This window comes from Silurus meridionalis, chromosome 18, assembly GCF_014805685.1.
Source record: "Silurus meridionalis isolate SWU-2019-XX chromosome 18, ASM1480568v1, whole genome shotgun sequence".
Lineage (NCBI taxonomy): Eukaryota > Metazoa > Chordata > Actinopteri > Siluriformes > Siluridae > Silurus > Silurus meridionalis.
Genome location: NC_060901.1, coordinates 26,294,905 through 26,308,655, shown reverse-complemented (window position 1 = coordinate 26,308,655; position 13,751 = coordinate 26,294,905). Strand labels below are relative to the sequence as shown.

Sequence of the window (13,751 nt, the reverse complement as noted above, 5' to 3'; positions counted from 1 at the left end):
TGATCAGAATGACGATCGGACGCACTCTAAAACCTACAATCAGACCCGCAGTCAGACTTACAATCAGCCTCACAGGCAGACTCACTGTAAGACTCACAAAACACAATCAGACCCAAAAATTTGACTCTCAATCAGACTCACAATTAACAACCACAGTAAGACTCAAAGATCAGTCTGACCCACAATCAGATAAACATCAGACCCTTTGTGAAATCCTGATCAGATCAACAATTGGACCAAAGCAAAACCCATTGTGCGACCTACGATCAGATCCGCTTTGAGACCCACAAACAGACCATAAATCAGACCCATTGTGAGATCCAGTTTAGACCACCAATCGGACCCATAATAAAGAATCACAATAAACACACAGTGAAACTCAAAGATCTGACTCTCAATCAGACCCCCAACTAGACTGTGTGTCAAAATCAGACCAAAAATCAAACCCAAGATCCAGATCAGATCAACAATCAGATCCATTGTGAGACCTATGATGAGACCCATTGCGAGACCTCTAATAAGACCCACTGTGTGATCCACAATTGGACCTCCAATCAGCCTCACAGCCAGACTCACTGTGAGACTCGCAAAAAATGGTCAGACCAACAAATTAGACTCTGTCCGACTCACCCATTGTGAGACTCAAGAAAGTCGAACAATCAGACCCCCAATCAGATCCACAGTCACTGTGAGACTCATAATCAGAACCACATATCAGAACTGTCATGGAACTCACAATCAGAATCACTGTGAGACCATCAGATCTGCTGTGGGATTCACATCAGACACATTGTAAGACCCATGGTTAGACCCACTTTGTGACCACAATCAGATCCACAATCAAATCTGCATTCTGAGACCTACAATCAGACCAAATATCACACCTATTGTGAGATTCAGATTGGACCAACAATCCAATGCACAAACAGACCCACAATCAAACCCATTGTGAGACCCCCTACAGACCCACAATCAAACCTATTGTATGGTGTATTAGATCCACAATCAGACCCATTCTAAGAACCATAATCAGACCCACTGTGTGATCTACAACCAGAAACTCAAACTCGGTAAAACTCTAAAGTCATGTAGGTTGCTCGATTCCTCACACCCGCCCACGTCTCTCTTTTTTAGGCTGCTTGATGTACTTGGAGAAACACACTAATGACCCGGGTCTTTCTACATGAGCTGCCAGACATATTGGCATAATTAGCACTTCACTTGTACTCCTAGGAGACGATGGAAGCTTCCTGCTCGCTCCGCCATGCGCTAATATCAGCCGATCAGGCGCACCTGCAAGCTTCAGTCTCTCTCCCAGTCACTGGATGTCCACATGTCGAGTGTCGGGGGGGGTGGGGGGCGGCATGAGAGATCTGGTGTTGCTCTGAAATCATAAAAAGGTCACTCTGACTTTCATCTCATGGCTAACACCACGGGAGACCACCACGCACCACGTTTAGCAACGAGGAGAATCAAAAACATCAGAGTATTTTTAGCTCAGCGGTTTGCAGTGCAGTAGAAAAGACCCTTTGATCCAAATCCATGGAAGGAAGTTAGGACGAAGGATCAGGTTGCCACTTCCTGTTGCTGTAAACCTGTTCAAGTGTGAGGATTAACATTTATTAGTCGCTTTAAAACTTTAAAACCGCACTTTTGGGGGTGATTCCTCTCAAAAATGGTTCCATCTGCTAATTCATGTTGGAATCAAACTCTAGAAACTCTGCTAACAACTCCAGAGCTGCCAGACAAAGCACTTTACAGCTAGCATGACTCGTTAGCCGTGTTCATGTTAGCCACAGGCATTAAAATCAGTGACTTTGCTTGTTTTTGAAGTGAATTGATATAGATATCGGTGAAACAAAGGCAAAAAAAAAAAAGAAGAAGAAGCAATTTTTACGATTCAACTTTTTTGTTTTCTACCAGTACCAGTTCAATGGAAATTTGCATAAAATTAAATTAAGGATTAATTTAATAAAATTTACAATAGTGGACAAATTTCTGAAATTTTCATATCCCTTCAGATTGTGTCAAAGTCCTGACTCCTTTCATAAAACAGGAAAAGTCCCCATACAGGACAGTTGGACGTCTAATTTATTAAAATGTAAATAAAAGTGCTTTGAATATGCAAATATTATTCTAGTTCTTTTGAATATGCAAATCAGAGATATGCACTACAGCGGACAAACCCCCAAAAATCATTTTTTCTATTGCACGCTAATCGTCTGTTAGCAATTGTGCGCGTTCGTTCATTTGTTGTCCAGCTTTTGATTGCTTTCGAAGTGACGCAGTTCAGATCAGACGCTAAATGCGCCGTCAGATCCGGTTCGTGCAGATACAGTACGCCCATGCCGTCCCGTGACGTGAAAAGCTGGGTGTAATGAGTTCTATTCAGAACTGATGTGTGTGTATATGTGTGTGTGTGTGTGCGAAAGAATGCTTTCACACAGCCAGACGCCTTTGTTCGGGTTCAGATTGACCTGCCTTCATGGAACAATGAAACGGCAGTATTAGCACGTTTTCAAGTTATTCTCAATCCTCTTATCGTGTGGTCATGTGATCACGTGCAGGCATCATGAGCGCAAGGTCAGGTTGAGCATGACGCGGCGTGTTAGGTGTGTGTTAAGGGCTAAATAATGATATTCCTGCATATCTCAGGGACAATAAATAAAATACACACCTTACACACATTAATGTTTCATCTGGGAACAAATCATTATTTTGGACAAATCATTGAAGCAAACAAATAGTTTTTGTCTATTTTCATGTACTGATATTTTTCATTCGTTTAAGTAATGCCCTTTGTAAAACACGTGACTGCTTTGGCGTATCGGATTGATGGAAGCACGCCTGAGACTCGGTGTTGAGTTTGAACAAGTTGAAAAATGTGTGTTTCGAACAAAACAAACGACAGTTGTCGTCATTGAGTTATGTAAAGAACCTGCTACATGAATGTGTAAAATTTCTTAGGACAAAAATTTTCATAAAACAAAAAAAAGACAAACATCTGACACAGTTGTGTATCTTCAATTTTGTGGTAACAGTTTGGACAAGAGTTAGATGTGGCTGGAAAAACCGTGTGTCCCAATACTTTCGAATAAAATTATGTATATCTATTCTTAAATTCATTATATATATCAGGAAACAACTTCTGGATATAGAAGAGTGAAAACTCTTCTGACTCTGAATACAAGGAATTTTTTTTTTGTTGTTGCCAGTTGCAAAGTAATCCCTATTTGTTTGAGTTTTTTCGTGGTGCACGTTTGACATCTGGGAAAAAAAGATCAGTGTGTGTGTGAGCTCGATAAATCAAACCACAAATCTGTCATCGTATAAAAAGAAGGATCTTTATTATATAAGGTTATCGATGGGTGGGAAAAAAAAAAGAAAACATAATAGGTAATTTACGTAACACAAGCAGAGTCTATTAACACTGTTTCAAGCCCTTTGTTGGAGCTGAATCGTAAAAAAAAATAAACAAACATGCATGAGTTTGTCACTTCATTGAGCTCGGACTCATCTAGAAAAAAGTACAAGTTTGTTGTCGAATTGAGCGATTTCGATGGCCTTTTAATACATTCATTAGTGACCTTGAGATACATTCATTACGAACAACAGATTGGCGAAAACACCAGTCTACCGTTCAAGTAAAGCTAAAGGGGGGTTATATGGCCAAATTGTGGAAATGATCACAAATGGCACAAGTGTGTGATTCTGGGAAAAAATAAATGCTGAGTGAATGTATTTTCAGTTCTAAGTGATTTACATTGCACCGACTTAGTCGTGGAGTTAGCTTAGCTGAGTGCTACATTGGTTTATGTGAAAAAAATGATAGTAAAGATTTATGGTTCCGGTACAGAGTTTATACGTGAATAAGCTGGTTTTGAAGTATTCAAAATGATCCGATCCTCTCTATCGCTAGTCTTGACCCATTTCTTTCCTCTCACACCACAGCGACTTGCTAACAGATAATCATTTTCTATGGCGTAAAAACGGAAACTCATCCTTCCTGAAGATGGCAGAAAAACCTCTGATTGTGACAAACCGCTGATCGAGACCTTGTGACCAAACAAATTTTAATTTTATCTAATAAATAAATAACAGTATCTTGAAGTCGTACCCTGAATCCCAAGTTCAGACGGTTCCCTGTGAGTAAAAGCTACATTTTTCATCACACACACACACTCCCCTGCAGGCAGCAGACGTTTTTGTAACAGAAGGTCTTATCTGAGCTGCAGCATCGCTCTTTTGCTCTCTTTCTCTTTTTTTTCTCTTTGCTTTTGTTTTATTTCCATTTTTGTGACCCTGAGAGCTTGCTGTCAAAACGATCACATCAAACGACATGTGGAACATCATAAACCTCACCAGTTTCCCATGAGTTGATAGCAGGTTTGATTAAAAAAAAAAAACACTAAAAAATATATCTTTGTACATTCCACATCAGTCCTGTGAGTCCCTGGATTTCCACACACTGGTTGTTCCACTCATTCCATAACATCTCAATTGCCACTTTCCCTTTGCTTGCATATGATTGCTTTAAAGGATGCTGCTTTCAATAACATGTATAACCAATACAAATTAGTACTGGTTAACCCCTAACCCTAACTATCTAGCTCTAAGTTTAACCCCTAACTCAAACTCAAATTTCCTAACCCCAAAGCCTAACTTTAAGTCTAACTTAACTCCCAACTCTAACATTAACACCTTTCCCCAACCTAAACCTTTCACCCCTAACTCAAACCCTACACCCCAACTCTCTAACCCTAACCCACAACCCTAGTTCTAACCCTAATCTTCAACCCCAAATGCTTATCCATAAACCTTTCCTCTAACTATATAACCTAACCCCAACCCCTTTCCCCAACCCAAACCCAAACTTCCTACCCCTAACCATAACCCCAACTCCCTAAACTCAAATCCCACGATTAAATCTTACCCTAATTTAAAATTCTAATTCCAACTCCAATCCTAACTCCTTAACCCTAAACCTTTCTCTAATCACATAAACATAATCCCAATCACCATACCCTAACCCAAACCCTATTCTAACCCTAACCCCTAACTCAAACCCTAACTCTTTAACCCTAGACCTTTCTCCTAAAAATATAACCTAAAATCAAATCCCACACTCCAACCCAGACCTAAATCTCTTACCCCTAACTCAAACCCTTAATCTTAACTCCCTAACCCAAACCTAAGTCTAAATGTAAACCAAATCCCTAAGTCCAACCTTAACTCCTTAACCCTAAACCTTTCCTCTAACCATAAAACCTAACCCAAAACCACTTACCCAAACCCTAAACCCTAACTATAGTCCCATATGCTTAACCCCTAAACCTAACCCTAACCCTAACCCTCTAACCCTGCTTGCTAATCATTAGCCCACATATGTTTTATGTCTTATCCATTATTATTTAGTGATAACTTTAAAACCTCTGGAATCACTTGGATCTTTTATGAACTAGACACTGTCCATGGTGGGCAAGGTGCTTCAGGGAGAAAAACCTCAAGCAAATCGCAAGCACTAAGAACAAAGTTACAAAATAAAATATTGCTGTCAATATTTTATAATCAAACGCATGAAACCGGCTTGTAATGTAGGGCTTGTCATTTCTAAACCAAATTGTGTGGATTCTTCAAAATGTATCGTGGAACTGCGAAGGCAGTCTGCATCCGAAATGCCACCGGATCGCTCAAGAGTCACTGATTTGTAGTCTGTGTGAAGTGGAAAGTGTGTGTGCGAGGCAGAATACACTCGGTTGGCATGCCGTAGTAACCATGGTGATCCTCGAGGGATTCAACCGAGAGCCTTGTGTCCTTTTCCCAGATCGTCATAGCAACAGTGGACCTTGGTTACCCTCCGGGGTCACCTGCTTGCCTATACGTGGGATTTCAAACCCCATGTGGGTCGCTTTTAGGTTGATATCTGAGCAGGTTCCAGAAATAGATCAATACATGCAGGGTTGAGTTCGGTAGTCATTAAGGCACTAAATGAATCTCAGGGCTACAAGACGTAGACATGGGCATTCCTTGCTTTCCCGGAACGTCTCAAGCACAATGACATTCAAATTGTTAGTCCTCAAATAAGTGAGAAGAAAAGACATATCTGGTTCATTGTTGACAAGAGATACAACGAAGAATACCTTCATTGGTCAGAGACTTGAAAGCTCCTTGGTGAGCTTCTCAGAGAAAAAAAGGGGGCAGGGTCAAGGGTGCATGTGCAGGAGGGTTAATCCTGAAAATGCTCTGGTGTTTGTTCCTGCGTTAGGAAAGAACGTCGTGGATGAGAATTGATCGATCGGTGCATAAGTTCGAATCCGGTAATCCGACACACCTATCCTTTCTCGCATATTGCGTACTCTGTCACTTGACAATATTCCAAAGTCTTCCATAGTTCTTTTACTTTTTGTCTCCCCTCATTGCGTCTCATTTTAGATGTTCTATGATGGCAATGTCACGCCGGTCGGCATATTCCGGGCTGAGGCCGTTAAGGAAAAGGCTGCCGTTGCGTGCCAGTGCAAGGGACGGATACGTCTCTCGGTCCTCTCCCAAGTTGACTGAGAGCGCTCGCTTGCCCGGCGTCATCTCCTGGCTGACTGGTGCGTTGTTGATGCCAAGCTCAGCCGAGAGCTTGCGCTTGATGGAAGCGGCACGTTGGAACCTGTCGTAGATGTCCACGCTGAGGCGCCGGCGCGTCTCTTTGAACTCAGCAGACACGTTAGCCGTCCATTCGGCAGCGTGCGCCCGGAACTCGCCCACCTGAGGGATAAAGACAGGTGTTTATGTCACGCAGAGAATGATATTGCATCAAGAAGTTAAGGATTAACAAGACATTTTGAACCATTTATAGCTAAATGTAATTTTATATTAATTCCTATTGTCACTTGCTGTTTTGCAAAGTTGATCAGCTTCTTGTATGAGGTGGTAAAAAAGATTAGAGATTTATGGTGTCAATTATCAATATCTGAAAGGCTTTCAATGTGCTTGATCCCCGAAAATGTCGAAATCATTAGGGAACTTGTGTATGATGATCTTCGGCGAATAATCCACATGATCTCACTTCTGCACCCACCCTACTGGCAAGATTTGGCTCCTGCGTACCTCGCTTTCTTCCCAAAGCTGAAGATTTAGCTCAAAGGTCGCCTTATTGACACCATCACAGAGACCCGGAGTAAATTGCAAAAGGTTCTTGACACAGAAAAAAAAACTTCCAGGACACCTCCTTCGGATTACGAGGAAAACTTACCAAAAATTGCATTATTATTATTATTATTATTATTATTATTATTATTATTATTATTATTATTATTATTATTATTATTATAATACGCCTCTTGAATAATGTATACCCTTCGTCCATATGGATCCCATTGCTCTTAAGCTGTTACTATTGAATCACAGTATTCAAAAGAGCGACCAATAGGATTTGAGAATTCAACTGTGTTTAAAATATATTGGCAAATGTTTGTGGACATCTAAGCGTAAACTTGGAATGGACTTTGCATAGGCATTGGACTTTGGATACGAACGGTCGTGAGTTCAAATCCCAGCCACACCAAGGCGGGCCCCTAAGCAATGCCCTTAACCTCGTAGCTGCTCTGTTGTATGATTGAGATAAATGTTAAGTCGCTCTGGATAAGGGCATCTACCACATCATAAAAGTACCTTTTTGACCATCCAATTCCACATTGAGTCCCTATTTACTGTTTCAATAAGCTCCACTCTTCTGTTCAAGATGTTCAAGAGTGTTACTAGGTAGGGTCAGATCCTGATGGCGGTGAAGCGAGGAGGCCTAGGGTGGCGTTCCAATTTATCCCAATAAGGTTGGCGCTTTAAAGCAGGACATTTTCTACATATTCCAACCCATGAAAAGCTGATATTCATGGAGCATTGGGAACAGGGGCATCATCATAGATCATGTTTGAGCCCCCCTAGTTCAAGTGAAGGGGCAAATTTCATGCCCTTCAAAAACTTTCTGTACAAATGTGTATTGACAACATTTTGTGGAAACCGTTTGAAAAGCGTTCCAGTACTTTTGGCAACAGATTTTATAGTTTATAATGTTGAAAAAAACAACAACACAGTTTGTATTTTCTATGTTTGTAAAAGCTTATGAGAAAACCGATCCACAGGGAACAAAATAATGAGCGGATGCAAATTAAAAGTGCGGAATGGCATTTAGAAGGTAATAAAATGTTGAACAGACAATAATACTGAGGTGAGAATGAGAGAACGAGAGAAAGAGAAGGAGGAACAGTTTAAGTACAGGAACAGGCCTCTTTAAGTGAAGTGAGTGTGTGTGTGTGGGTGAGAGACTGCAGAATACAATCCGCTATAAATACAGTAAAAGGAAGCTGAGAGCCAAAGGACAATAAAGAGAATCATGAGGGGTAAAGTGGCATCCCTCTCTCTCTCTCTCTCTCTCTCTCTCTCTCTCTCTCTCTCTCATACTTTTATATTTCTTTTCCTATGATTTTTTTTCTTTTTTTCTCATTAACATTTAACTTATGTTCATTTTTGTTTGTTTGTTTGTTTGTTTGTTTGTTTGTTTGTTTGCTTCTTTCTTTCTTTCTTTCTTTCTTTCTTTCTTTCTTTCTTTCTTTCTTTCTTTCTTTCTTTCTTTCTCATTTATCTTTACCTTTATCTTTATCTTTACCTATTCCATTCTTTTTCTTTTCTGTCCATTTTTCTTTCTTTCTTTCTTTCTTTCTTTCTTTCTTTCTTTCTTTCTTTCTTTCTTTCTTTCTTTCTTTCTTTCTTCTTTCCCTTATATTCCACATTTTCTTTCTTTCTTTCTTTCTTTCTTTCTTTCTTTCTTTCTTTCTTTCTTTCTTTCTTTCTTTCTTTCTTAAATTTCTTTCTTTCTTTAAAGAAAAGAAAAAAAGGAAAATCTTCTATCCAAACCTACTGGTAAATATATGTACGTGTGTGTTTAAGTGTGTTTATGTGTGTGTGTGTGTGCGTGTGCGTGTGTGTGTGCGTGTGTGTGCGTGTGTGTATACTCTAATACACAATCACAATCACTACAGCTGAATAACATCTGATTACAATTGTTGTGTGTGTATGTGTGTGTGTGTGTGTGTGTGTGTGTGTGTGTGTGTGTGTGTGCTCTACCTTCCCTCCAGCCCATGCGACTCTCACCCTGAATTGTACCATATGCATTGAATCTCTGTTAGAACAGCAGGAAATGGTGGTTGCTAGGAAACCTGCACCAGGTGTGATGCCAACCGGGGGTTAGTTGGCTATTTGAGCACTTAACTGCTTTAATCCCGAAAGATTAGTCACGACTGTCTGCCTTCTGTTGTTTTTCTTTTACTTTTTTCTTCCCCCTGTTTTGCTGGACTGAACTCTTTCAGACTGCAAATCCAATCAGATTTCAACCCTCACATCACATGTTGCCGAGGTCAAAGGAATCTGTTAGATCAACCCTGCGGATTCGATTTTTCACGTCCTTTGTTCGAATGGTCTGATAGCGTGCTAGTCCAAACTTGTAAAAGTTTTTTTTATTTCACAACGTCTGACAGAGGAGAAGAAATTACAATTTACAGGACAGAAGCTGGAAGTCTTGAGGAAAGGTCACCCCAAAGTTCAAAAACATTTGTTCAGCTTTTTCAAGAACTACTTTTGCAATTTATTTAGCTTTAAAACACACAATTTGCCTTTAAATCCCCAGGAAAACCTGCAATGCACAGAAAATAAATGCAGGGAAACTCAAGGTAATTTTATTCGGTTGATATCGATGCTTCTGATAGAGATGATGTATGTGGGAGGTGCAGTTGTGGCTACAGTGAAAGGAGACTTGTTGCATTGTGTTCTGCTTTGGTAATAGTAATATTAATGTTTTCAATATCCATGGTGTCATAATGATGGTGATAAGAGGGTAATTGATTTGAACAGAACGCCACTGAAGGCCTAGGGGTGAAATGCACAGAACTGGCAACTAATAACATTTGACTTTCTGTCTGTTTTTGAACGCACTGGAACCGATTTCTTCCAAACTATTTTCTCTATTGTTTATTTTCTAATAAATAAACCTTAGGTGCTGAGGATGGGGTCGGGTTCACTTTTAAGTCTGGTTCCTCCCAAGGTTTCTTCCAGATAGGAGTTTTTCACTGCCACTTTCATCAATGACTCGATAAATTAGGGATACCTCTAGACTTGTACATGAAAGGTTATTTCAGAGCGGGTTTCCACTGAGCTTTACCTCCTCCTTGGTTTTCTTTGAGATGACCCGGAACCAGTCTCCGATCATGCTAAGGATGGCGGCGAAGTAAGCCAGGCCCACCAGAATCCAAAACCATACCACCGGTTTATAATAGTCCAGGTACTCCATCTCAGAGCCACCTGGATGAGCGAGAAAGAGAGAGAGCGAGAGAAACAGACGGTCAATAAAAAAAAAAAAATGCAGGACTTGATCAAGATATGGATTGTCACTGAATTGATTGCAAATCAATATCATGAAAGCTTGGCTCTTTTTTTTTTATCCATTTGTAGCTACACAGTTTGGCCACAAAGTATTAAGACACCCGACTTTTCCAGCCTACGACTTTTGCATTACATTTTTCCTTCACCTCAACTAGGAGGCCCAAACCTGCATGTTGAAGATCTGCTGCTATAGAGCTACCAAACTAATTGGAATGAATGGGAACGCCACCCCAGGCCTCTTTGCTAACTTTACTGATTTTTGCTAACTTCTGGCCCTTGTGATTATATATAGCTATAAAGACTATATAGAGATATACAGGTATATAGAAATTGAATTTGTCGTTATTTACCGTTGCTGTCCTGGTGCTGACGGCGCTCGCCCTCGCCAGCGACGAAATCGCCAAAGCCGATGGTTGTCAAGGTGATGACGACAAAGTAAATGGCCTCGAGTGCACTCCAGCCCTCGATGTGCTTGAAGATGATGGCTGGCAACGTGACAAAAAGTAGGCAGCCGAAGAGGATGAAGAGCACCGTGGAGATCACGCGGATCTTGGTCTGGCTCACATTCCACTTCTGTAGTGAAAGAGAAAGAGATGAGTTAGTTTATGGTTTGTAGTTTTTTAGGGTTGTCACGTGTGGGATGGACAGATGGATAAATGGACAGATAGGGGGATGGATGATTAGAGGGATGAATAGATGGATGGGGGAGGAAAGGATGGACAAATATATATGTACATATATATATATATATATATATATATATATATATATATATATATATATATATATATATACTAATCACCTACACCCGTCCCCTTCACTCAAAAGGTCCCTCTTCCCCTTCATTTGCCGTCTGATCTACCGGGACTACCTACCGCTCCTACGCCCTCCTGAGTTGCCTCTTGTGAAGCAGGTCTCAGTTAAGTTTATTGTTTCCTGCACTCCCATTTCTCACTCTCTTGTATTTTCCCTGGTCTATCCATGACAGTATAATGTGTGGATATAAATAAACAACACAGAGTTCACGAACAACACGTTCAATTAAGCAATAAATATGTCATCCTCCTCCAATAATAAACCTCCATTCCATTAGCGAGGTTAATGATCTGAGATCAGATTGTGAAAACTGTACATTTCCTTGTAAAGCTTTTGAGTTCGTCCTAGCGTTCATTGCATGCACTGGATCCACTGGAAGATGCTGAGCAATGAGAAAGTATTGAGAACCATTCCAACCTTCATTCATCCATCTCTTCCATCTATCCGTCCATCTATTTTTGCCAACATCAAAACCGTATCCTAATACATATTATTTCCTCAACAGCAATTTTCCCTCTATTGCCAAATATTTAGGTTGAATTGTTGCTCCATCATGGATATTTGTCCATGTTTTCTGTTGTTACTTGCAAATCACACAGTACACAAATCATGCAAGAGTATTCACTTAATTAGGGTAATAAACCATATCATACTTTTGCAGCGTTCCAATCGGCGTTGAAAAATAAAGCTCGGCGGGGCGCAGTATTATTTCCTGCCGTAAAGAAAGAAGTCGGGCTCGAGAGATAAGATAAAGAGACTTTAATTAAACGGAGTTGTCAGCTGTCCTCATTTACTTTTAGAATAAGCTTGGAAAGATGTTCCGCTAGATTTGGTGGAGATTTGGTGGAGTGTTAGCAAAGTCAGGTATTGATGAAGCTAAGGAAGTGAGGAGGCCTGGAGTGGCGTTCCAATCCATCCCAAATGTTTTCAATAGGGTTCTATCTCTACAGCAAGATATCTTTAGCATCGTCCAACCTACAATCATTGGTATTGTCATGCTGGACCAGGTTTGAGTCTCATAGTTTGAAGAGCCACAGCATCTCAAGACCGTTTGTTGAAGAACCACATATGACCGGAAGAGTCATACTTCCTCTTGGTGCAATCCATCTTTCCGAAATTTCATAGCAAACTTTTCCTCAGCTGGCGGACCGTTTCAGCGTTTGATTGTTTTCATGAGAACCAGGCACGTTCATGAGGAGTTGGAGATGCTCAAAAGTTTTGAGGGGTTTTATAATTCAGCCTTGTTTTATTCTCCAGGATTAAAACCACATGCAGGTTGAGGAATTTTTTGGAAGTTCTAAAAACTTGAGTGAATCTGGAGACTCCTTTTATGAATAATGCTCTTGAGATGATCAAGAATTCCTACTTAAGGATTATTATATTTATTAATGAATATACTCATATTGATTTCATTTAGCACATTTCCATGAGTCAGTTCTGTCCTCCTACAATCTGCTCGGCTCTCGGTTTCTGACGCAGCACATGTCGAGGAACAGATCAGGTCGTGATGCACCGAAGTGAACGAGAGGCCACGTGACGCTCCTGCGAGGACTTTCAGTGCGAGCGCAGCGTGAATTACGTCGAGAGCTCTTTTCCCAGGACAAACGATCCGTCACGAAGAAAGCAGCTGAGTCGGCATTTCAGGCCTCCCCAGGTTTGGCAGACTTTCAGAGAATGAAAAGTAACGTACTTTGTGAGAGAGAGAGAGAAACTGTGAGTCAGCACAATGGAGATCTTGTCCTAGGAGTCAAGAGAGTCCATTTTTCGTCCATGTGTGGTTCCTGCCACAAAATTCACATGAACTCAGAGACCAAAACATGTTCCAGAGTGGAACCCAAGCTCCATGACGATATGAGATCTCCAACCCTTTCAGACACCTTTGGGATGAATTGGAACGCCACCCCCAGGCCTCCTCACCTCACCTACATCAATTCCTACCTTTATTGTGTATAAATGAGCACAAATCTCTACCAAATCTCAATCTAGTGGAACATCTGCCCAGAAGAATGGAGCTTATTATAACAGTTAATAAGAATTTAATATGGAATCGGATGTTCTAAATCCACATTTTTGTGTTTAACTCGTGTCCTCAAACATTTGTTTATCATATATGGGGAATGATGGACAGATTATTGGAGTTGTGGTGGAATGATGAGGAGGTGTTCCATATGTCAATATTTCCAACATTTAATTTATTTTTTTTCAAGTCTAATATTCACCCACTCACCACGATCATCTTCTCTACTTTAGCGATGCCCTTTCCGAATATGGTCCCCAGCTGATCGCCAACTCCGGCCAGCAGGAAGCCGAACAGAGGGATTCCCAACAACGCGTACACTATGCAGAATATCCGGCCTCCTTCCGTATGAGGGGAAATGTTCCCGAATCCTGCAGGAGAGAAAGTACAGAAAGTAAAGATGAAAAGTATGACGTGAAAGTAAGTGCCACATGAGCCAAAGGGGTTTGCATAAGACGAGTCTGGATACCCGGGCCGCTTTGAATCCTTTCTAAAT

The 13,751-nt window shown here is 40.7% G+C and overlaps 1 protein-coding gene across 1 annotated transcript in view; it reads right to left on the bottom strand.

The window, feature by feature from the left end:
- Nucleotides 1–4,933: 4,933 nt before the first annotated feature.
- The window catches only part of kcnk2b (potassium channel, subfamily K, member 2b), a 20,334-nt gene continuing 11,516 nt past the window's right edge, over nucleotides 4,934–13,751 (bottom strand). Inside the window, exons 4-7 of the mRNA XM_046873726.1 lie at nucleotides 13,466–13,626; nucleotides 10,773–10,995; nucleotides 10,202–10,341; nucleotides 4,934–6,756 (exon numbers count right to left, since the gene is read on the bottom strand). Of these exons, the coding sequence (XP_046729682.1) occupies nucleotides 6,424–6,756; nucleotides 10,202–10,341; nucleotides 10,773–10,995; nucleotides 13,466–13,626 (857 nt within the window). The 3' untranslated portion in view covers nucleotides 4,934–6,423. The remainder of the gene's footprint in view (nucleotides 6,757–10,201; nucleotides 10,342–10,772; nucleotides 10,996–13,465; nucleotides 13,627–13,751) is intronic.